Genomic DNA, 25386 nt, shown 5'->3' on the forward strand with positions numbered 1-25386 from the left:
AAAATGTTACAAAAACGGGGAAAATTTTGACCCATTCTCTTAGGTGACGCAAGCGAAGTTGCGCGGGTCAGCTAGTGACTATATAAAAGAAGATAATGAAGAGTTAAAGGACCTAGACAATAGTTACCCTTAGAAACATGTTTACCTAACATTTAGTTGTCTTAACTGGCGACAACCTAACGACCTCAGTGGCATCTGTAAAAAAATGTATGTTGACCCAAGAATTCCAATTTATTGCTGAAACAAATGCTTTGGGACGAACACTAATGTGTTTACGGAGTTACAAGTAATTTCACGAAGCAGTTAGGGACCCTTTAGGTGTCACTGGCCCCATAATGTTGTATTCTTGTAAAGTTTCCATCCAACTATGAAGAATTTGACTTGTCTTGGTATTATACAATATTTTAATTTCAGATATAAATTTCTAACATATTGCATTGGGCTTTTTAACAATATAGTCCGGTGTCTCTGAATAGGATACATCATTATATGCTATTACGTTCAGGATCTTGTTGGTGCCACCACGCAACCTGTACATCAGGGAGCTGGTTCTTTTTCGAATCGTAGCATAGAATTATAGGACAAAGAAATTCTATAGAGATTTTTTAAACTAGCTTTTCTAAGACACATAGATGAAAAGATGTAAGTATTACGCTCACTTGTAGCAAATAATATCGTTAGTAGTGTTAGTACAGTGGTCTAGTATAGTTTAGTGGTACTGGAACTGAAGAGCAACTGTCCGGCCTGGGAATCGAACCCAAGACCTCATGTTTTGCAGTCCTATACATTAAAGCTCAGCTTGCAAAGCATAGACTTTTGCCTTGGTTGGGCTCGTTTTCAATTGTATAACAGAGAAAATCTTCTGCTAATGATCGAATGCCCAGATGAATAAATATATAATTATGTCATTTATTGTGAGGATGAAAATAAAACACGGACGTATTATTTTATTAAAACATTTAATCAAGAGATCTAAAATGTCTGTTCACAGCTAAAACACTAAGACAATATAATTTTCTATTGAAATATTCGTATAATTGATTATTTCATAGATCGGTAGGTGAATATGTTGACAATAATTATAATTTGTTTACAACAAATCACATAACGACATGTAAACAAAACTTATTTATATTACAACCTGTTTACACACCGTTATGTTTACATCGTAATATATTCTCGTATTACACATTTTACAAGAAAATGAATACTGACACAGTTTTCAAAATTAGTTGCATGCAATGCCATAATTCTTAAATACGCTTACAATTTAAATATAATCCTTATTGTTAAAATATAAAAATCTTTAGAATTTCAAATTTTCATATCCCTTAATTTTAAAATTACCATTTAAATGTTTACTCATTTTAATAATTTCATGAGAACTAAACAACATCATATACGTGTTTTCAAGAAATATTCATTATAATCTTAATTAATTAATATTTTAAATTAAATTCTTTAACACGCCGAAACAAATTATGTTTTTATAACACTAGTCCCTAAAATTATTGTCCGTAATAATAAAATATGTATTTTCGATGTGTTGGACAATTTTCTGGACAAAATTTGGTGACGTCACTACTTTAAAATATTATACATCTGTAAAATTTGTTTACATCCAAATGTAAACTAGAACAGTGAATTTGAAATGAAAATGGACTATTTGAGCAATGAAAACATTTTTTTAAGTTGGATTAGCATTTGAAATAAATGCATAGCTGGCTTAATCATCGTCCATTTTGAATTATGATTATGAATACTGTTAATAATGACAACAGGATGAAAAAGTGTTGTTATGTGTTCATAGATAAAGGTCAAAGTTTAAAAAAAAATATAATATTGAAAAGTTGTAGAGATTATAATATTTATTTAAGAAAAAAAGGTCATATTTACATAATTCTTTGATTTAATTTGGCTGTAATTGTAAACTGATCACTTGCTTCGAAACCTACCATGTTACACGTGCATATTACATAGGAATCGCAAAATCATCGAGAATATATTTTTTTAAATACAGGTTTTCTTGAAAGCGGTTTTGATCTAGCTCCTTAAAGGAGGTTGGTAAGACATTTAAGTGAACTAACAAAAGTAAAAGATTGATGGACTTTGCTAGCCACTTTGTAACTGTTTTTGTGAGGTTTTTGACCTCAACGTATTTGTCGACAGACGACATTTACACACGGTTAGAGCCTACCTAGCTTACCAAAAAAATACTGAAAGAGCATTTTTGTATCCAACGCTCGAATATCTGAAAATGATAGTGTTCGACTATATTTCAGTCAAGTTGTTCAGTAGTCGTTAATTTTTTTGAAAAAACGGTCAGATTAAAGAACTTTTTAATACAAATAGGCTCTATCTATTGAATATATTTTTTTGCGCCCTGTAAAGCACTTTAACTTTAAAGTAAAGACATACTAGCGATTTTAAATCTTTTTAAATATATTGTTAAGTTTTTATCTGACTTTTTGAAGTTTTGAATAAAATGAAATAATTTTCACAAATATAAAAAGTGTCAGTTGATTTATTATCCGTCTTCTTTATAAATTAAAAAAATAAAATATTTTTTTAAACTCGAACTTTTAAAACCTTTCTATGAAAAAAAAGGACGTTTGACTGCGAACTGGCATTGTTTTAAACTACAAAGTTAAAAAAACCATATTCATTTCTTAATTTCATTAATGCGTTAACGGAAAAAGTGACTAATGTACAAAAGAACCAATTTTCAAATTAAATTCAGTTTCGTTCATCTCTTTCAAGGATCTTCAGAGCCATTGTGTAAAATTAATTATAACGTCCCGAGTCTGTTAACGTATAATGGAACGTTAATTCTGTTTGACTTTTTCGTTTTTTAAAAAGAGAAAAGCTCATTTCCGGTTTACACCGAAATGTCTGAGTCGTTTTTTTAATTCGTTCTTTTTTTGTGTAAGTGGTTTTTTTATTTGAATTTGGTAGCAATGACCAGTTGGGAAAAATAGGATTGGAGAAAGTATTATGGAAATTAGAGACTTTTGTAGTTTTTTGGAAACTCTAAGTTAGTAATAATAATGCATTCATATAGTAGTCCCAACCCGCAATTGGACTTGGTGGACTCAAGGCCTTCATTACGGGAGGAGACCCTTGCCCAGCAGTGGTACATTAATGAGTTAATATTTATATTATATTTTATAATGGCATATTTTATAGTAGTTTATATATTTTTGTGTGCGTAGAAATTTTAGGTTTATGATGCATACTAGAGATGTCCTAAATTTATCAGCTCTCATAACCTTGGTGGTCTTTTTTTATATTTTACCTACTAACTATACATGAAATAAATCCAAACGGATTTAACTTCAATACGTGTTTACTGTTCCAAAACAAAAACAAATATTTCTTTTGCCAAAATTTTATGAACGCAAAGTATGTTTGATTAATTTTATAATTTGGGATCGTTCCATCATTTAGAGCAAATGTGTTGACGGGCTAATATTTATTATGTAGGATAATAATATTAGCTGATGTTTTGGTAAAAATATAATGATCGATGTCATCATTATTTTCAGTAGCTGTCAGTGGAAGAAGGTTGTAAGTGATGGTTTATTAGTTTGATTTTATGACGTTTTTCAATTAATGCAAACTTACTAAGTGGAGTGTTCAAAGCTCAATATTGATACATTGTATGATCTTTATAATACTTGAAACACAATTATAATCAAATCTTAAATCATAATAATAATAATCTCAAATATCTTAACAATAAAAACCTAAATAAATTAATGAGCAACATATGTTTACAAAAATGATATCCGACTTTACATTCTGAATTACATTTAAATTCATTTTCACCGCATCAGCACCACCTTAGTCCAAAAATTTAATACTTCGTATATTAAATTTTACTATTCATATTCGGCACAATTATCTGGCCATAACTTTTATAATTCCCATTAACTCTACGCAGGCAAATTTTACGTAATTATCTTAAACGAGTATCTTATAAAGACTGGGCTCGACGGCTTTAACCTTTCTTTTGTCGCTGACGACAAATAATTAAACACACTTCCAGTCTTCAAGAACAAATTGCCGGGAGCAACAGAGCAACTCGAATTTGTTTAGCTCATAAAACAGCCGAGTCATCAACTAAATAACTTGTCTCGCAACTTTATTTCAATGACACAGCAATAATCTGACGTTAATCACATTTCACACAAAGGAAATTACTTTCTCGTTACATTTAAGAAAACATAAATAACATATACGCCCCGTACTTATTCTAAGTCGTGTTACTTCTACTTTTTCTTTCACAAAAATAATTTTCTTATTTTTATCTTGGCACTCGTATCTATATCACAGATCTTTGACTAATACCGTCATTCTTATGAACGTACGTACATTTCATTGTAGGTCAGCACCGCTCTACCCTCAATTTTAAATAATTTAGGAACATTTGAATATTTTAGACCGTTGAAATAAACAGCATCTTTGTATTCCGATGTGGACTTAAGACCAGACGTGCTAGCCGAAAGATTCCATTCAAACGTTCAAGAAAATAATCTTACAGTTAGAAATTCTCGCCCCACACTTTTGGATTTTAATATTACTCAATATGAATTCTTGATATAATATCAAATATCCGTGCCTGAAGGTTTCGGTTATTCAAAAATGTACTCGCATTAAATATGATCGTTTCCAACAGTCTAAAACCGATCATATATTCCCGTATTTAAAATAAACAAAGTACAGTACCTCCCTGTCAATAAGTAGATATTTTCAGTGCTCCTATTTACGGAACACATATTCTAATAATTTGACATTGATCCCATATTACAGACGCAATATTTCAACTACAAGTTGTCATGGCCAATTTCATCTTTATCACACAGGTAACTTTTGAAACTGTCCTGACCCTGTTTGACATCTTGATCAAAAAGTTTACTAATTGTGTCCTTGAAAAATCCTTTGGGTTGAATGAAACTTTCCAATTTGGTTTCTATCGAGAGTTTTCTTTTTTTATTTTCGTTTGAAAGCCGAGGGAAGTCTAAAGAGTAACTTTGCCGTATTATCTTTTGCCTCTCGACGCTTTGATGCTCGTTTTCTGTTTTGTAAGTGTCTTTATTCGTATTGTCGGTGAAATGTTCCTCGTACCCTTCGTTGCCGAATATATTGCTACTGCCGGGCTCGACATTGTCGTAGTCGGGGATTTTGCTGAAGAGCAATCTCTCCGAGTCCATAAAGGTGAGTACCGGTGATCTTTCATTGATCTTACAAGATTCTCCAAACATATCGAGCTTTTTAGTATTGCTGCTGCTATCTTCGTCGTATATTGTGTCGCCTGACCGCTCCGCGTCGGAATTCTTGCTCTCGGGTATCGTGCACAGTTCGGGATCCCTCGCGAATGTTCGGTGATACTCGTTATGCGTGGTTTCCGATATGTCGTCGTTGAAGATAATTTTCTTGTCCTTAGAATTTCTGTGTACGGTGGAGAGATTGGTTTCCGATGAATTGAAACGGGTGGTATTGTTGAGGCCGGATAATTTGTTGGCCGGCGACACTAGAGTATTATTGTAACCTTTTTCAGTCTGTGAGTTCTTGCTTTTGCTGTGGATACCGAATATCCGTTTGATTGAGTTTCGGAACTGTAATAAAAGAAAACGAGGATAAGTCCCAAGTATTTTTAGGGTTTCATTTATTGCTTTTGGATTGTTATTACTTACTTGAGTATTCATTCCAACGTAGATGAGTGGGTCGTAGCAGATAGAGCTTTTTGCGACGAGCGCTGGTATAACTCCAGCACCCGGCGATACCTGCCATAAAAGAATAAAAATTAAATAGTTAGTACAAAGAAACTATTAATTATTATAATGTTCCAGTGTGTTGAAGTTTTATGATATTGACACGCCTGCATCTCATATTACTAAGAGTAATTTAGTACGTAGTAATATTGGCAGAATAGTTTGATAAACCACAGATCGATAAGCTATCGTAGTATTCAAACAGTACAAACTGAGATTGACTTCTAGGATAGTTTGCTTAGACTACAGGAGTGGTTATTTGACAAAGTAATTAATGTAGAGATAATTACTAAAACAAGATCTATTAACTTAGCTATATAAATAGAATGACGCAGGATGCTTACACGTGCTTTATCCAACCTAAACTTCTTAATTCTGGGCAATTCATTGAAAATGTCTTAAAAGAAAAATCTGTAGATTTTTTTTCTGTATTTGACTTGAACTGGAGCCCTTGGTACAGTATCACACATTACATACACTGTTGATGAGCCATATAGGCAGCGGGTATGGGAATATACCTACTACTTATAAATATGGCGCGGTCAGTAGTGTCTACCACGCAAGAGGTCCCGGTTTGAAATCCTGGGTTGGGCCAAAATGTGTTTTCTGAATGCTGAAATTTTCTGTTAAGAATTTCCCAGAAATTGCCCGGAGTCAGGAAGTTGAGATTTTCGTGCCGCAAAGAACATTTCACCTCTCAAACACTATAAACAAAATCCTGCAGCGTTGGCCAGTTTCAGTGAAACTGACCACCGTAGCCGGATATTTGACATTACACTAGGCTCACAAAATCAAATATACAAGAGCGCCTATATTATTCATAACTTTGGTCATTACATTACGGAAGAACATTTGTAATTCAAACTGATTGAACAAAACACATGGCACTATTCACGTATTGATGTCAAAGCTACCAATATCTAGTTTCAGAACATCTGTCGGAGTTACTGTAGTATTTAGGAATTCTCGGAAGCTGATTGTTTCTAGTGTTAAAACATACTTGTTAAAACGTTGTACAACGAATGGAATTTTGATTGGCATGTGTATGTTTTGTTGAATTTATTTGATACAATATCTAGAGCAGGTGTGCATACTTTTGATGTAAATAGGGGTTTTGATATAGTCTTTGAGCTGAACTATCTTAAACAAAGTTTATCAAAATTGACATGGTCGTTGTCCTTAATCTCTCCAAAAGTCCTTTCTACTAGTTTTCTTGGAACTGATATACGGTCTTACATATTTTTTAACAAATTGACAATATTATTGACATTTGAGTATCTTTCATCATTTTATCACTCTTAAGTAAAATAAAATTGATCTCGTAAATCTATACTAATATTATAAAGCTGAAAAGTTTGTTTGTTTGTTTGTTTGAACGCGCTAATCTCGGGAACTACTGGTCCGATTTGAAAAATTCTTTCAGTGTTAGATAGCCCATTTATCGAGGAAGGCTATAGGTTATATATCATCACGCTACGACCAATAGGAGCAGAGTACCAGTGAAAAATGTTACAACAACGGGGAAAATTATGATTCTCTTATGTGACGCAAGCGAAGTTGCGCGGGTCAGCTAGTCTGGTATAAACGACGATTCATTTTAGTGAAACGTTGCTACGGGTTTTAAATCAGCCAAAAATGGAAATGAGCACGAAATTTCAACGATGCTTATATCAAACCTCAGAGGCACTTCCAAAAGCTATATTTGTTGTCTGGTAAATTTCGTCGTCTACAATTACGCCGACATTACCTTTCCGTTCAAAGGAAAAGTGAACATATAAGAAACCATACTGAGACTCATAAAAATGTGAACTCGAAAACCTATTAGCTTTTGACACAAAGGAAATCCCCGAAGGTGAATGAAAGGGGTCGGCAGAAAAATACACGAAGCGGCAAGACGCTGTCAAACGAAATGTTTGGAAAAAATAATATTTTGGTTTATATTTTTGTGATGTTTTACTCTTATTTATCATGTTTTTTTTTTACTCAAAACATGGAATACTTTGAAATGGCATTGTTGAATAAAACTTTGGAGTATCACAGGAGACATGAGGGACTTATTACCTACAACGGACATCATTAACAAGAATTACAAAAGTTATTGCCAAACTAAATAGTTTCCAAATTCATTTCTAGTCCATTGAAACCGTGTATTTGTAAATTACCTTTACTAAAAAGGAATTTACGAGTAAAATATAATATCGTAGAGGTATAATTATGAAAATACAATCAAGTTTCATAATTTACAATATCAGCTATTAGTCTCAAGTTATAGGGAAACAAGTAAGAGGCGCGATTACCTACAGCTATCGACTACCGGCAACCGGCTAGCTAGCGAAAATCTGATCAGCGCCTTTAGCGGACTTTCAAATCCTGCTCCTGTTGCTTTGTACCGGGCACGTTATCAAACTTCGTACTGCTACATTTTTTAATATCGACTAGAAAAGACCAATAATACTCCGGGAGTCAAACCCGAGCCCTCTTTGATTAGCGATTTTATACGCTACCAACCATAGGCAGTCAACAATTTATATCTACAACAAAATAATTCCACTCCAATGGATATATTTTCACGCGGGTTATGACCTCTGGTTAAGTTCGTGAAAATTGAATGAGGTGTCAGTCAATCTAACTCACTCGGAGTGATTTAAAGAGCACCGTTAATATGTAACGTTGTATAACATTTGTATCTACTAACTTATTCGTTTCTAACTTTGATATAGAAGTTTATTTCTAGAGCTTATTGACGAAATATCGTTTAATTTTTACTTCAGTGATCAATTTGATACAAATGTTTATTCATGAATTTAAAACCTAGTACCTTATTTTTCATACCTATCGTGTTCTTCTATTCGTTACTCTCGGGCTGACTTTCAAGAGCAGAATAGGTACCTATACTTAATTTTCCTTGTTTATTTTAAATTTTATTTTATAAGACCTGTATTTTTACGTAATAGGCATATCATATCTGTATGCCAATAGTAAAACAAGTTTGTATACCACATATTAATTCGGGAAAAAGTCTTTTCGCATTATAGTATGTATGAACTTGTAATAAAATCTTTTCTCTACTCAAAAAAGCTCGATATTTGGGTAGCTCACTGAAAGAAACCTAATGAACCGTGTACTCATTTGTGATTCTTAAAGCCAAAGAGATTTTATTACAAGTTCATACATACTATAATGCGAAAAGACTTTTTCCCCGACCTAATATCACGTTGTTCTTGTAAAAAAGCGAAATACATAGTATTATATATACCGGCGTACTATACCAATGGCGTAATACGTAGAGAGTAGTAGATAACTAAAAATAAATATACCACAAGATGAGTCCCTTCATCCTAAATATGTGCTCAATAACCACTCGTATTAAATTCCTAGCGAAAGTTGTTCGGAAAATTTCTGGTGTCGGCTCTCTCGCTGAATATAATATTGGTTTTAGTAGTCCTAGGTCGGAATCAATTAGAGCTTTATTATTTATTCTATAGTCTTTACAGTTGCTCGATTCTCTACTAGTATCGACTACCGACCTGTCATCGAGAAATTTTGTATGAAAATCTGATTAGCGCCTCTAACGGGCGTAGTAGAAACTTTTTTGGCAGTACATGCTAAATGTGAAAATTCGATAGCTAGCCGGTTGTCGGTAGTCGATCGTAGGTAGTGGTAGAGAATCGAGCTACTGGTGGGAATCTTTAGTAGCTTAGTACGTTCAATTGTCTATAAGTAAATCGTAGTAAAATATTGTTTTGAATGTTAAAACCTTGGTGAAAGGTCGTAAAGCTGACCAAATGTTTCATGTAACGCTCGCAGTGGCGTTCACCATCAAGTTCACGTTACATTACACGATGGATTACTTTTCACGTTACTTTTTTTAAACTTATTCTCTCTGTAACTTATTTCAAATATCGTAATTGACATTAAACATGCCAATTTCTTACATTTTAGATTAACCCCTGTATTCTCCCCAAACCCTACCCCACCCATACTTTACATACATATATTTTAGACTTAAAATAAACTCAAAAATGTTTCAAAATATGTAAGTCAAAAGCTAAAGAATTATAACAACAGTTCAAGCAATTAACCTTCGGTAACTAGAAGTATTTAGTTGTTAACTATGTGTGTATGTAGAAGTATGTAAACTATGGAAGTTCGTGTCGGTATGCCGTAAATTATTGCACAAGTATGTGTACGTACTAAATAGTCTGTGTTACACTATGTTAAATATTTTAGAACTGTTTTAAAGTTGCTTGGATGTATAGGTTGGTGTTTAAGTATAAAATTATTAGTGCGGCTTTATTTAAACTTAGTGATAGTAATACGATGTCGATTTCTCCGTTAAGAATTTGTGGTATACGAATTGTTGATTCGGGTTTAGTTTTGTGTCTGTTCTATTTTTTTTTTTAAATCTTTGCGATAATAAACTAAGTATCAATAAAATAAATTAAAATCACTGCATACGTTTGGGAGCTATGATGCCACAGACAGACCGACACACAGACAGATAGACAGACAGACACGTCAAACTTATAACACCCATTTTTTGTGTCGGGGGTTAAAAAAAAATCCTACAGTTGTTACTATCGAGTAGTGTTTATTCATCAATTCTTTGACGAAAATTTATTTTGAAATCATAAAGTAGGGGTGCTTCACAGTCTTTCCGTACTGTTGATAACTGGTTGTTTGCTGATAGTACATAGTAAGACATCGCTTCACAAAAGATAGAATATTTTTAAAGAATAAACAAAAGAAAACAAAACACAATAAAATTATACGTTCTACAATACCTATTGTCAAATAGTCATTAGTAATTAACTACTTTATTCTCAAATACCCATTAGTGCCTAGGTTATTTAGTTTCTAATTAGGTAAACCAATTACAATGAAACCCAAAAAACCACTCTGTGAATCACAAAGATATTTATTTGCTTGTGAATTGAAACAAAACAATGGTTTACAACGGTCTCCTAATAAAATTTCAATTTATTTAGAAAGTGTACCTGTGTATTGTGCACCCATTTGGTCACTATAAACAATGTCCAGTATGACAATAAATGTACGTCAAATTGTTAGTTGCTATTCAGTACATAGCTACTTTGACGTAACGTGTTAATCACTATAATCTACGGAAGAAAACAATGTACAGTATAGTGGCCTTCAAATAGTTGGCAATTGAGACACATAATAGCCCTCCTATATCGTTTGCTGGTTTTAATAAAACTGGCCGCCGTGGCTGAATATCGGCTAGGGAGGACACTATAATTTAAACATATTATATAATTTATCTTTGCAATAAAGCCTCCGTAAAATCTTTCAGAATTATTGTTCTTTTCTTTGACCTTAAAGACCCTTGGGCTATAAGAGCTTAGCATAAAAACTCCTTTTAATAAATTAGAAAAGGTCTTACAATCCTTTTCAAGACGATAATCGCTTTTTTAACGTTTCCGCTTTTTATAATACGAGTATTACAAAATTGGGGTTGAACTACTTCAATTTAAGTAATTTAGTCTTTACTTTTCCTCTAGTTTCTTCTTCTTAAGCGTTTTGATGTATACATTCTGAATTCATGCCCTGAACACTAAGTATTTCTATTTAAAGACATTTCCCGCATTCAGCATTGCTCTTGTGTCGCGGGGACTTTTACGAAAATACAAACAATGGACACAAAGCACGACCAGACACGAAACAATTATATGTGGATCGCACAAATAATTGCTCCGTGTGGGAATCGAACCCGCGGCCTCCCAACGCAACGGTATCGGCGTAGCGACCTAAACATACTGAACAGTCGATGAAAAAGTTTATAAGTTATTAGATTCAAATAAATGCATTATTTAAACTTATCGTATTATCCATTCCAAAAATAGTATCTCACAAAATCAACTTTTTACAACAGTTCTTAAAAGAGCTAGTCAGCCTGCGACTACGGCGAGTGCAACCTGCGCCGAAATGTTAGGCAATTTAGGGTAAAATGCGTGTTCACGTTAATTCACGTTTTCTATTATACATTAAACATGCAACGTGAGAGTTTAAAAGTTATGGGTTCTTAAAGAGATGTAGAGTCTCAAATTTTTGGAGTTAGTGCATGATAGCCAATAGTTTCCCCTCAGTCCTCATTCCAGAAACCCTTGCTCAGTAGCGGCACAAGTTGATTTATTTATGCAATTACATATTTAAAGGTGCTTCCACTCAGTAGTTATATAACGTTATACAACATTGTCTAACACGATAATAACTTTTTTTTAATAAAATTAAAAAAATAATGTTATAAGTCATTTTCTAACGTTATATAACTGCTGTTACACACCTTAACCATTTAGTTAGTTTAGTTAGTTAACGACACTTTCGTCGGCAAATGTCGACAATATAGCGTCAAAGGGTTCACAAACAAAATATACTCACGATCCCCTCAGTGGCGAACTGCTCCATCAACGCGAATAGGGAGTACGGCGTCCACGCGATGGTGAAGGCGATTATCATAATGAACACCATCGCTGTTGCCTTCGCTTCTGCGCGGGACACACGACCGAGGCGTTGAGAATTCTGCAATAAAATACACTTTATATTAGGCAAGATCAAAATCAAAATCAAATAGTGTAAACAAACAGATAAGACCAATAATCAAACAGAGCAGTGATAGCCGAGTGGTATAAGTTGACACCTCTTACGTAAGTGGTCGCAGGTTCAAACCCGAGGCAACACACCAATTACTTTTCGATGTTATGCATTGGAAATAATTTTATTATCACTTGCTTCAAAGGTGATGGAAAACATCGTGAGGAAACCTTGCATGCCTCAAATTTGTTTAATACATTTATCGAAGGCATGCAAAGTCCCCAACCCGCACTTGGCCAGCGTGGTGGACTCAAGGCTTAGGCCCCCTCCCTCATTACGGGAGGAGACCCTTGCCCAGCAGTGGGACGTTAGTGGGTTTAATTTATTTTAATTTAGGTCTAATGATGACACTTATGATAGTCGTTACAATTACTGAATTTACCACTAGCTCGGAAAGCGGGTAGAGCCTTATGAGAAAAGCTAGCGAGAAACTCACGGCGGCTCGTTTCAATCGCCAGAAGATTTACAAAGTGGTTGATACAAGAATTGGTCATGCGAGGAGGCACTAACAATAAGCGATAGACTAAACGCCAATTATAAGGAAAACGAATATAGCTAAAGTTAGCGAAATATTAACTAAAACCATTAGATTCTAGTACACCCATCTAATGTGCTACGATATGTTTGAAAAGCAACACTGCACTGATTTTTAAAATTATGTAACTTGGGCGTAGTAAAGTCTTCTGTTAGCGACGAGCTAACATATCCAGTTTATGAGTTATGGTCCTGAGATGTAGTTGAGAACCGATAAATCTTTGAAAATTTTCTCTTTTCGTTTTCCGAAGAGTCTCGAAATTTAATATCAAGTATTTATTTTTTAACAAATGCACAGCTAGTTAAAACAATATATTGTAAGTAACAGGAGAATTGAAATAATTTTAAATATTATACTGTTAAAATAACAATAACAATCGTAATAATAAACTAAGGGACTAGTATTCAAGGGAGAGGCCTTTGCTCAGCAGTGGGGCATAGAAACAGACTAATAAAAAAAATAGAATTAAAACAATTAGATTATATCGTCATTTTTTAAAAGCTTATTAACTTTTCAAGCTATTTCAAACGATGTTCTGTCTTTACAACCAATTCACTAGCAAAACAAACCAATCCGCTAGAACTTTCTGAACCTTAATATAATATTCATTGCACTAACATTCGTACAAATACATTTCTCAAAGCGCGTAGTTATTCATGACGGTGCTAGATATTGGATTCTGACTGATTGTACTCCAAGATTGAACGGGAGTCTCTCAGGTAATACTTCACTCACAGTAGGTTGTATGTATTGTTGTTTATTTACTCTGTAGCATGTGGAAAAGTTATTGTTTTAAAATATGTGGAAAAAATAGTTTTATTAGAGTAGTGTAGTAAGTAGTGCGTTTAATATCTTTTAAGAAAAGTTTGAAGTTTGAAAACACAATTGGTATACTATAATTCTGGCCACGACTTTGTGTGCGTAGTCAGATTCTTGGTTTACGAGGAATCCAGTGAGTCATCCAAATTATAAATATGCCGAAATTTATTAAAATCCATACAGTTGTCTTGACGTGATCGAGTAACATACAAACACACGGTTTTGTTTGATCTCTTTCTACGTGAAAACGATATATTTTAATGAATTTTGCCATGTCTATAGGAGTGTTTATATCACAGGGTAGTACAAAAGCATTTAAGTGATTAAAAAAAATACCACGCGAGCGTATCCGCGAGCATAAGCTAGTTATAAATAAAATTTTAATGTGTAAATGACATTACTTTTAAATTGATAAAGTTTGGGGTGCAAACCAAAACTCGAACATGTCCGAACAGAATGGACCATTACGAAAAAGTTAGGATCAACTTTTATTACATTTTTAGTTTTTAAAGTGGGTTTCTGACATTTCAGGGTCAGCAATACGTCACTAACATACATATTTTAGTTAAAATTAAGTATTATTAGTTAATATTAAATTCATATTTACTTGTATGAAATAGTTAAAGATTTCTGAACTCTTTTGAACTGAATCAATGTCCCGCAACACTCGTTTCAAGACAAGCCTAGGTTGAAAATTCTAAAAAATGCTTTCTTAAAAATATGGTATGCAAGCTATTGTCCCATGTCAGTAGCGCAATTTTGTCGAAAAGTTGACATTTAAAATGTGCTGCCTAGAGGCGCTGATCTAACCGATTCCCTATCGAGAAATTTTGTATGAAAATCTGATCAGCGCCTTCAGTGTGAGCTTTAAGAACTAATTCGACAGTATATTTCAAATGTCAAACTCTCGGTACTCGATTGTACCGACTGTAGATTATCGCGTTACTGTTAACTTCATCACAGAAAGAAACTACATGGAATACCGCATTGGTATCGAGAATATTATTGAACTCGAGATGTTGTGATTTGCAGTCGCATTCACTATTACTCGTTTATTATTTTTATTTGCAAGTCGAAATACTGATACATTTCATAAAAGTTTGACGAGCCTCCAGAGAAAACAAGCGTAAAGCTATAAAAGCAAATATTTTAATTACTTCGAAACAATTCAGACGGAGATTATTAATACATCCATATTTGTATTTCAAAATGAAATTCGTTACTTTCCTGTTTATTGAGCTCGGTTTTATTACATACATAATATACAATCACGCTTTTTCTATAGGATAGGCAGAGAACAAAGCACGGCACTTACTACGATCTCTACAACCTTCACTCGCTTCATTGACATTCATACATTGCGTCGTTAAGGACCGCTTGTTACAAGTACTACGTACATTTAGCGTGATTCCCTTGCCATTATCAACTATCGACAACTAGCTAGTTATCGGAAAAAAATATGATAATCTGATCAGCGCCTCTTGCGGGTGCCGTAGAAACTATTTTCGTAGTATAATATAAATGTCAAACTCTCGATGCTTTTTAGATGATATTATTGATATCGAATGTAGAGAATCGCGCTGCTGATCTTTTTGCAAGACGTCACCGATATGATTTATGTAATAATACTGTGATATTTTGGTATATCTTTTTTCCCGGAGTTTCCATTTATTTCCGCACAGTATTAGTATATTTTATTAAGGGTACGTTTATTTGTTTTTATTTTAATTTGATCGTTGTTTCTCGGAAGCCGTCAATCGTAAGACTAAAGCCACGTATGGAGAAATTTAATATCTTCAAAATTGGTTTTCTTGGGATTTGTGTTTTTTGATTTACCTACTCTTTAGTTGAGTTTATAACTTCAGTTATGTAATTTGAAAAATATTTAATGGTATATATTGTTCGCCGTTTTAAAAGGTTTCGACGAAATGGAATTGACATATTTTCATATATATTTTACAAATTTTGTTTATTTTTTTAAAGTACGTGACGTGAAATGTCATAGCATTTTATGTTATAGGTACATACTGATACTATAAAAGCAAACTGTCTTTTAATGTTTTACAATTTCAATGCTAGACCATCGATCTAATTTCGATTTGTATCTAGGTTCTGGATTTTAAAATCTACTTCTAAAGTACTAAACTCTTTGTACCCTAGTCAAGCCACGCTTACATTTAGTAGTCCATAAATAAATATGTACACACGAATTATCCAAGCCCGGACGAAGCCAGCGCCGGCCACTAGTTCTTAAATAATGTAAACTTCATTATAATAATCTGTAGCTTTTTGATTAAAATGAGGCTTTAGCGGTCCAAAGCAGTTCGTATTACAATTTGATGCTTACAATTAACGTCAAAAACAAGGATCCCTTTTAATTATTCTCGATGGAACTCAAGGCCCAAATTAAATTCTAATGGATTCAGAATCAAGAGGATTTAATATACAAATGAATGTTCAAATTAAATAAATACTGTTATATGAGATCTTCCGTTATTCGGAGATCTTAAATGGTATTATTAACTATAGAGTTGAAGTTAGCGGTTTTGCTATTTCGTGACTCTTGAGTATATCCTTTCAAAGGAATTTGGCATTTGAGTCAGTTATTTTGAAGACAGTGATCGAGTTCTTAGCAAAATATTAGACTACTACACTACTTGCAGTCTTTTCCGCGTGGACATTGTTTTTCCCGTTTTCACATCATTTTTATTGGTCAAAAATATTCTTCCTTTAACTTTCAACCGATGCCCAAAAAAAAATCAATATAACTATCTGTCACGCCCAAATACAGGTCAGAAAGAAATTCTTTGGGAAAAGACTACAAGGTCACATCTTACGAAACAGGCAAAGTCATAAGCAGTGGGTAGTTAATTTGTATATTGCAAACACGTAACATACACCCAGACACAATTTAGGTTTGACACAAGTCAGTGAATCAGTATTGTGTCTCACAGTCAAACTATGTCATAATGGTTTAATTGGAGTACTGCGTGGAATTCCTAACTGTGGTTAATCAAGTTGGCTAATTAGTGCTCATGTCTTACTGACGAAACCAATTAGTACTCAACATGTAGATTACAAGTGATTGAGAATGAAGTGGGGACTCTTTTGTGATTTCGTTTTCAAGAAAATTGGGTTACGAGGGCTGTTTAGCTGGATAAGATGAAGGCTTTTAAGCCTCTAGTTTAGGTCATCGAATTGTAAAACTGCCAACCTTTTTTTTAAATTAGACATCTTATATTTAGTGTATAAAATACAATTAATACAATTACTGTGATAAAATGCAGTAAAATTAATTTTGCTTGATACATTCCCTGAAATTTGTTTTGCTATTTTATTATAAGCGATAGTGAATACAAATGTTTGACACGAATTTTGAGATAAGAGCCAAACCAAGCACAGTGCTTTTTCGTTTCTGCGTTTTTGTTATTTTCATTGAAATATCCGCAATAGTAAATTAGCTTGTTAATAGTATCTTCCTTTAGTGCCCGATGTATGCATTAGACTCGCCCTCTATTGTATTAGTTTGAAGAAAAAGTCTTTTCGCATTATAGTATGCATGGACTTGTAATAAAATCTTTTCTCTACACAAAAAACCTCGATATTTGGGTACCTCACGAGCTCACTGAAAGAAACCTAATGAACCGTGTACTCATTTGTGATTCTTGAAGCCAAAGAGATTTTATTACAAGTTCATACATACTATAATGCGAAAAGACTTTTTCCGCGACCTAATTTGGGACCAACATGAATATAAAACCCTTAACTGGGTAACATTTCTACTTTCAGGTACAACAGCATAGGTAGTAAAATCCTTACCTTCTTCAAAGTCCTGATGATATTGACGTAGCTGAAGGTGATGACTGCAAGCGGCACAATCTGTCCCATCGCGAACAGGAACATGATGTACGTGAGAGTGTTCATAGACTGCTCGTGCCAATTCACTGAACAGCTGCGGAAGAAAAGTATGGTGAGAATGTGAGAGTCTTGGTAGGAAAAGCTAGGATCTGAAGTCATCTGCGATAGCTGACTAAAGAGACTTGCAGAAGTTAATCAAATATGCCACTGTAAGATGTTAAGTATTTCTGACTTAGGTATATAGTATTAGTATTGTTACGTGGAAACATTTACTTCATCAACTTTGCTTTCTCTTAAAATCTAACACTCGTAGATAAATATTTAATTTACTAGCTGACCCGCGCAACTTCGCTTGCGTCACATAGGAGAGAATGGGTCAAATTTTTCCCCGTTATTGTAACATTTTTTACTGCTGCTCTGCTCCTATCGGTCGTAGCGTGATGATATATAGCCTATAGCCTTCCTCGATAAATGGGCTATCTAACACTGAAAGAATTTTTCAAATCGGACCAGTAGTTCCTGAGATTAGCGCGTTCAAACAAACAAACAAACTCTTCAGCTTTATAATATTAGTATAGATACCAAACTACAAAACTAACAAATTACAAAAATTATGTGCTTATATAGAATTAATGAAGAAGTAAATTAATTTATATGTTGTGATAAATAATTGGATATAATAATATAATAATTATATAATAATAACACAAACAACTAGACTGTAAATTGCCTTTACCATTAAAATTTAAAATCAAAGGTAACACATTAAACGAATACAAATATAGTTCAATATTTACTATATTAAAATACTTCAATATTTGATCGCCACATTAATTGGTTCCACCCTGTATACAGCGAAACCTCCAACGTCACGTGACCTTCAAAGTCCTTGAATATTACCGTAGTTATTTACGTATTTCTATAATTTATGATACCGCTATAATTATTACCTTTAGGAGATTCTTACAGAGCTTTATTAGAATGATTTCTAGCAAACAACTTTGATAGTATAATTAAGCAATTATGGAAATTTCTCAGAGGTTTTCATTTTCGTGGTCTAACTATAGTTAAATCTATATTTAGATTATTAACGTAATGGATCTTTGAATTTTTGATACCTGTACAGGTCTACTACAAAAGTCGTTGAACAACTTAATATATTAAAAACTTTTCTAATTTGAGCTTTAAATGAGTTTGAATGAAGCTAAAATTGGTCACTATTAACAATTATAATTAATTCGAATCGTTTTTCTGGTTCTATAACATGCTTTAGAATGTTGAGTTGGAAGAGTTGTTCGACTTTACAGCTAACTGTACATTAAATCACACCTTGTTTTCGATAACTCATAGGAAATGATCAAAATAAAAACCAGTAGCGCGATTCTCTACTGCACTATCGCCTAAAATATAAACGAAATCGCGGCTCTAGCAAGTGCTGGGAGATCTATTTCGCAGTGCATTTTAAGAGTCAAAATGTCGATACTAAGTTAGTAGTATCGATTGTGAAAATCTCGCTACAAGATGGAATTAGTATTGGTTATTTGTTTGATCATAAATCTTATGCAATAACCCAACACAATTGTTTAAATGAACTCTAGCTGTTATCAAACATCTCTCTGCATCTTAACTTCATTCAAAACAAGCAGCGAGATACCTTCAAATATTTGTGTTATTGTGTTATCTTTATAACAACAGTCATGGGAGCTTTTAACTCTTCTCTTACAAAAGGGAAAAGAAAATAAAAAACAATTTTCCACCAAAAAGAATGTTGTCTTACGTGCTCCTATAAAATAAGGATTAATTCGGTCTTCACGAGTGTCCTTTTGATAACCTTTTCATGAAAACTGAAACGCTGGACTAAAAAGGTGATATTTTTTCTTTTCTCTTTCAGTTAGGTCCCTTTTTTTCTTTTTACATTAGCCATTCACTTTTATGTTCTAGTCTCTGAGTTTATTCCGAAGATGAGTAAGTAAGGAAGGTTCTAGTGAATTAAGTTTTATAAGTGAAACGGCTGACATTGGCAAAGTTTTATTTTTTATTTTTGTTAGATTGAAAGCCTACAAGTGTATATAATTTGAGTATTATGTTGGACTGAAAGTTCAAACCTGCACGATTGTCTGACATTTAAAGTTTTCTAGAAGCTATTTATAATGTTTGTTATTTAGGGCCTTTCAAGAGCAAAGGAAAACGTATTTAGAAGTCAGGGCTTATTTTTCTTACAATAATTTGTTATTTTTCTAGTTATAGGAGAATGTGATGACACTAATCTTCATTTAAGCATACATTATTTCATAACATTGCTATAAAAAAAATAACAATTAAGTAGTTGTCCGAATGAAATAAATAAATAATCAACAAAGTCAATTGCTATGATCTCTGTTATACGTGGGCCACTACTTATATTTTGAGCCTAACTATGAAAAACGGTAAATATGTGAGTGAAAACTACTTTATCGTGTTCTCGGGTATTCTTATGCATGATCTAGATAGATTTTTAATCGATCGAAATATTTTTTTAATATTTTTTTTTCTTTCCCGAAGACCCCTCAAAAACAGGGTGTTTAAAAGCATAACCTGTTTCTTGTGCGGATGAGAAATCAAAGTTAATGCTATTTATTCTTGACGTTTTGGAACTAAATAAAGTCATTTGATGTCAAACTGTAGTGTTTGGTGAGAAACTAATTAATTTGATTATTTTCGTGCACATAGCAGCCGGTTGTTTAACAGAATGTGTTAGGGCGGGCATTGTCATTATGGAACTCGACCTGTAGGATTGTGTGGTTTTTCCATATTTTAAACCAGTCTTTCGGTAAACTTTTGACTGTAAATCAATAAGAATTAACCATTCTGCATTTTTCTAAAGACACTTTGGGCCGTGACAAAGTTTTTATAAAAATCAAGGGACTATTTGTTTCGAAGTGCTTCGAGCGCGAATAACTTTTTCTGGATTTGGTTCATCTTAAAGCATCCATAAAGTCGACTGACTTATTTATTTTTCGGCTCATGCACATAGATCCTAAATCTGTGGTCTGTCACAATTTGATACATGTATTTTGAAGCAAAACGATCGAATTTTCAAGCATTTGTTCGCACTAATCGGCGCGAGTACCTTTGCGAATTGTTGTAGAAAAAAAATTAGCTCATTTAGAAAAAAATATCTAAACGAAAATGTTCTCTCCAAATATTTTATATCTAAGAGTGGAAATAATGTTTAGGATTGTATCGATCTATTGATGTGTCAGGAAACGAAAATGCATAATTAATTTTCGCACAGCATCGATTTTTCGGGACACAACTGGTGACCTTGGACGACCTTCAGGAATTTTATTGGTGAGGGAAAAATAATCATGATAGAATTCCATTTATTGGCGTTTTAAATTTTCAAAGGATCAGACTTTATCACCAAAATAATAAATAAGTCGATATAGGCATGACTGTTTCTATAAGTCACGTCGAAAATCGTAAAAAATATTTGCACGAGAATGTTAACATCCTAATGCCATTTTCCCGCACACTTACAATTTTCAATCGACGATATTGAAAATATTTTCATTGCAGATTTCAAAACTTTCTTCAGAATGTAATAATCAAAAAGGTCAAACTTTACGATGAAAACACCAAATGAGGTCTAAAACAATCAGATTCGTCAAGGCTCAAAATATAAGTAGTGACCTAAGTATATAGTTCAATTTCAGGTACGAGTACAACGCACCGGACATTTTGAAGCACATCACCGATATGGTTTTTAGGGCGTCCCCTTCTTGCGTTTCTAATAACAACCCGTAGCCAGTTGCGCTCACCGGTCGGTAAACGATCTGTGGGTTAAGCAAACCTTGGCGCGGTCATTCCATAGATGGGTGTCTCCGTGCTTCGGAGGGTCGTAAAAGTCGGTCCCGGTTGTTGTCAATTAAGATAACAGTCGTTAAGCCACGTCAAAGGCCTTCAGTCGGCTTGAACAACTTTGACACTAGGTTGACCACTAACCATACGACAAGAAGAAGTTTAAAAACTACAGTAGCATAATTACCTGATATTAGCAGCCTCGTTAACATACTGCCCCCAGCCCATGAGCGGCGGTGTGGTAAGTCCTAGCGAGTAAGTCCAGATGAATATGACCGACATGACCGCGCCCTTCGGACTTAAGTGCCTGGAGTTGAGTGGCCTCGTCACCATCATGTAACGCTCGAAGGATATCACTGTGAGGGTTGTGATTGAGGTTATACCTGAAACAAGATATAAAAGGTTTTATAGGTGACTTTAAGTCGAGTTGGCGGTCATTGTCTTGTCAAAGTTGTTTTAGTTGCACAAACATCTTTAATATGGCTCATAAAATGTTATTGACACCCTTTTTATTTCTTTTAGTTAGTAAGTTGTTTATTTGCAACGCTTGGAGATCTTTGATTTTCAATATTTGGATTTACCTGATATTTTAATATCAGGTTTTCAAAACGTTTAATACTAAATCGCGGCTGGTATAACCAGCTTGGAAGCTTACTTAGATTGCGTTAGTAGTTCAGTAGTTCCCAACAATATAACACTTTTAAGATACTATTTGTATTGAGCTATTTTTATATAAAAGATATCAAAATGAGTTAATGCCCACATGGTGCCCATGGGAAATCATCAAGATGCCAATCTTGGTCGAATCGCTCATGATAGAGGTACGAAACCCATTCTCTCGCATACCTGCATCAAAAGGTTACACCGTGAATCTATTTTATATGAGCATAGATTCTTGTATCGCGATTATGAGATTTTGATAACCTCGTATAGCCTTCGTGTTGAACGTTTCATGTTTGTAAATAGTATGATAAAAACATATATTTCAAGATAAGTTGAACAATTTTCTGTAAATAGACTAGATTATAACTCGATAGTTGATTTTAAAGCGATTATTGTATATTATTATAAGAAAGAAAGATGCATGTTTCTTGCATTATAATACAATGCTTCACTTACAACTGATTATTAATTCATCATCATATTATTATAATTTAAAACGGATATTTATGTCCTTTTAATTTATACTACAGGAAGAATATATTAAAACATCAAATTTATTTAACGCACGATAAAATAACTCTTAAAGTAAATATCTGTGTATTCAAATCCTCATACAACCCACAGAAAACATGTTTTCAAACATAATAACAATGTTCTAACTTAAGAATTGATTTCAATAAAAAACTTTTCGCAACATTTCTATGAATAATCGCTTTGTTGGTTTTCCTTACGGATTGTTTTCACGAACACTTTTTCTTTGCAAAACTTTTCCTTCCACAAACTTATTAAAAGGAACAGAATAAACTTTTGCCTCACGACTTGTAAAAATACGATACCTTCTTCCTACATGCCGAACTTCAGCAATTATAATGTTGTACTCACTTTATTTATCACAAAATGGGGATATTATATTATTTTTTTCTCTTTTATGTTATGCGGAAGTAAACGATGTTGTCTTGTTATGAGATAATGCCTGTATATAACAAAAATACATATGTTTTTCTCTATTACATTTTATCTATTCTCAGTAGATAAAATAAATAAAATAAATAAATAAATATTATTGGACAACTCACACACGGTCATTTGATTCCAATTTAAGCAGAGCTTGTACTATGGTAACCAAATAACTGATAAACATACTTATATACTTCTAAATATATACTTATATAGATAAATTGACATCCAGGCTCAGAACAAATACTCGTGCTCATCACACAAAGATTTGTCCCTGTTGGGATTCGAATTAAATGAGTTTGTACATGATGTGGATTATCACCACCCTTTAAGATCTCATTTTGACATGTTAGTCTGTGCTGGATTGTGTAAAAAGTTAGATTAACAGTGGGCATATAAGTCTTCAATTATACTCTACAACCACCCAAACCAAAGTACGTCGCTTGCTCATATGAGATTTTTTTAAAACTGCCAAAATTTCGAAGTCATTCAAAATAATCTAACAGTTTTTAACTACTTTAAGTAAATTTTAAATACCAAAGTAAGTTTATCCATAATCATTTTCAAGAACAGGCCTTCTAATTAATACTAAGATCAAAAATGTCACGCCGCTTGGCGTGGCGGCAGCAAATTCATCAATTCTAACACAAGATCTATTTTCGGGTTCCTTCAGATTGTAATTTGAAATCTTTCAATTCCACTTAGATCTCATTGGGCTTTAGAAGATTTTTTCGTACTTGAGAACTAAATTGGAAAACTATTATCGGGAGTCTCGCGGTCTATCTATTGAAGTAAAATTACTTCGGACGACTAAGGCTTATCTAGTTCTCTCGTGATCTACGGGTAACATAAATTATTGAATGATTTTATCGCTCTTATGTTTACAAAAGGAATTAAATAATTGTTACTTGTGTGTTGAATTGTAACGGTGAGGGACAACATCTTAAGATAACTAGCATGCCTGAGAGAATCCTTGAATATTTCTGGTTGGAATGTAAATTCCTTAATCCCCATTAAGGTGCTGTGGTTGGACTCGATAATGAATGGATGATCTTAATATATTCGAGACAGTTAATTAATCATTTCAATTGAAACTACGATTCTTGAATTAACCGTTAAACTATTTCAAGAAATACAGTCAAACATCAAACTTTTACGTGAGATTTCTCAAGCACTCCTTCATTCATTAAGTCCCACATTTAAATAGTGAAAGCCACTATTTGCTCACAAACCATTCATACGCGCAATGACTTAAGGCCATCTCTTAATAAACGACTTACTAAGCTTTAACTTTGAACGTAAATCTCCTACGCTGAAGCAATCAAAGCACCTATTATGTGAGTCATAAGTGCTATAATTGCGTGTTTAATTTGGTGTGATATTAATTCACAATTATGTTTACATAAGCTTGTACTTAATACTTGTTTTATAAGGAAATGTTTCGTTTTAATAAAGTGGTTTCTTATTCTATTTTCGGTTGGAGCTATGGGATAAAAAGTGTACTTTTGATGTTTGTTATTTACAAAACGTTATCAACTAAATATCTACTCAAAGTACAATGTAAGAACTATAATCTCCTCTGAGGGTAGTTCTAGCATTCAATTTAGAGAAATAATCATAGAACTCATATTATAGAGTGTATAGCTAGTTTCAGGTCTGGTTGTACTTTGTGTCCGTTGTTTGTATGTTTGTAAAAGTCCACGTGACACAAGAGCAATTCTTGCGGGAGTTGTCTTTTTTTAAGAAGATGATTTTTGCTAAAGGATGACCAAGATTTTGCAAATAGCAAAAAAGCGGTTACAAAAATCGAAGTTGTTGAGGAGTTCCTATTCATTCACTATGAAAAATTGTGTGTGTCTTCGTAATTATGTAACGAAAGCAACACACTAACTATTGCTTTTATCATAAGTTTTAGAATATAATGTACCTTATTTTGATGTTCACAGACACGTTTCAATTACACGTACCTAATTACGTTCTTGACTGTACAATACCAAGAATTTCTACGCAACAAGGTAACGCCTTTGAAGGCTCTATTATATATCTAACTATTTCTTTGTTGCCCTTACATAAGCCCAGACTAAGAGTAAATAACTCTAGGGTATACAAATATTAGCTTCGTACGAGGATCGAACCCGCAACCTTTTAAGAGCGGCCTTTCACAAACAAGTTTATTGTTTCTAGATTGTTCGAATTACGTTTGAATTAGACCGATTTGTAGAACGAAGGTATTGGATAAAGGTAGGTAGTGTGGGAAGTAAATGAAATAAAGTCTACAAGCGACAAAATCTAGAAGCTTCTATGTGAATTCTTCTATTCAAAGGTTAA

General features: G+C 33.4%; 1 protein-coding gene across 1 annotated transcript in view; it reads right to left on the bottom strand.

The window, feature by feature from the left end:
- Positions 1–987: 987 nt before the first annotated feature.
- The window catches only part of LOC142977311 (pinopsin-like), a 116939-nt gene continuing 92540 nt past the window's right edge, over positions 988–25386 (bottom strand). Inside the window, exons 4-8 of the mRNA XM_076121129.1 lie at positions 21626–21821; positions 17560–17692; positions 12174–12314; positions 5697–5786; positions 988–5618 (exon numbers count right to left, since the gene is read on the bottom strand). Of these exons, the coding sequence (XP_075977244.1) occupies positions 4827–5618; positions 5697–5786; positions 12174–12314; positions 17560–17692; positions 21626–21821 (1352 nt within the window). The 3' untranslated portion in view covers positions 988–4826. The remainder of the gene's footprint in view (positions 5619–5696; positions 5787–12173; positions 12315–17559; positions 17693–21625; positions 21822–25386) is intronic.

This window comes from Anticarsia gemmatalis, chromosome 12, assembly GCF_050436995.1.
Source record: "Anticarsia gemmatalis isolate Benzon Research Colony breed Stoneville strain chromosome 12, ilAntGemm2 primary, whole genome shotgun sequence".
NCBI lineage: Eukaryota > Metazoa > Arthropoda > Insecta > Lepidoptera > Erebidae > Anticarsia > Anticarsia gemmatalis.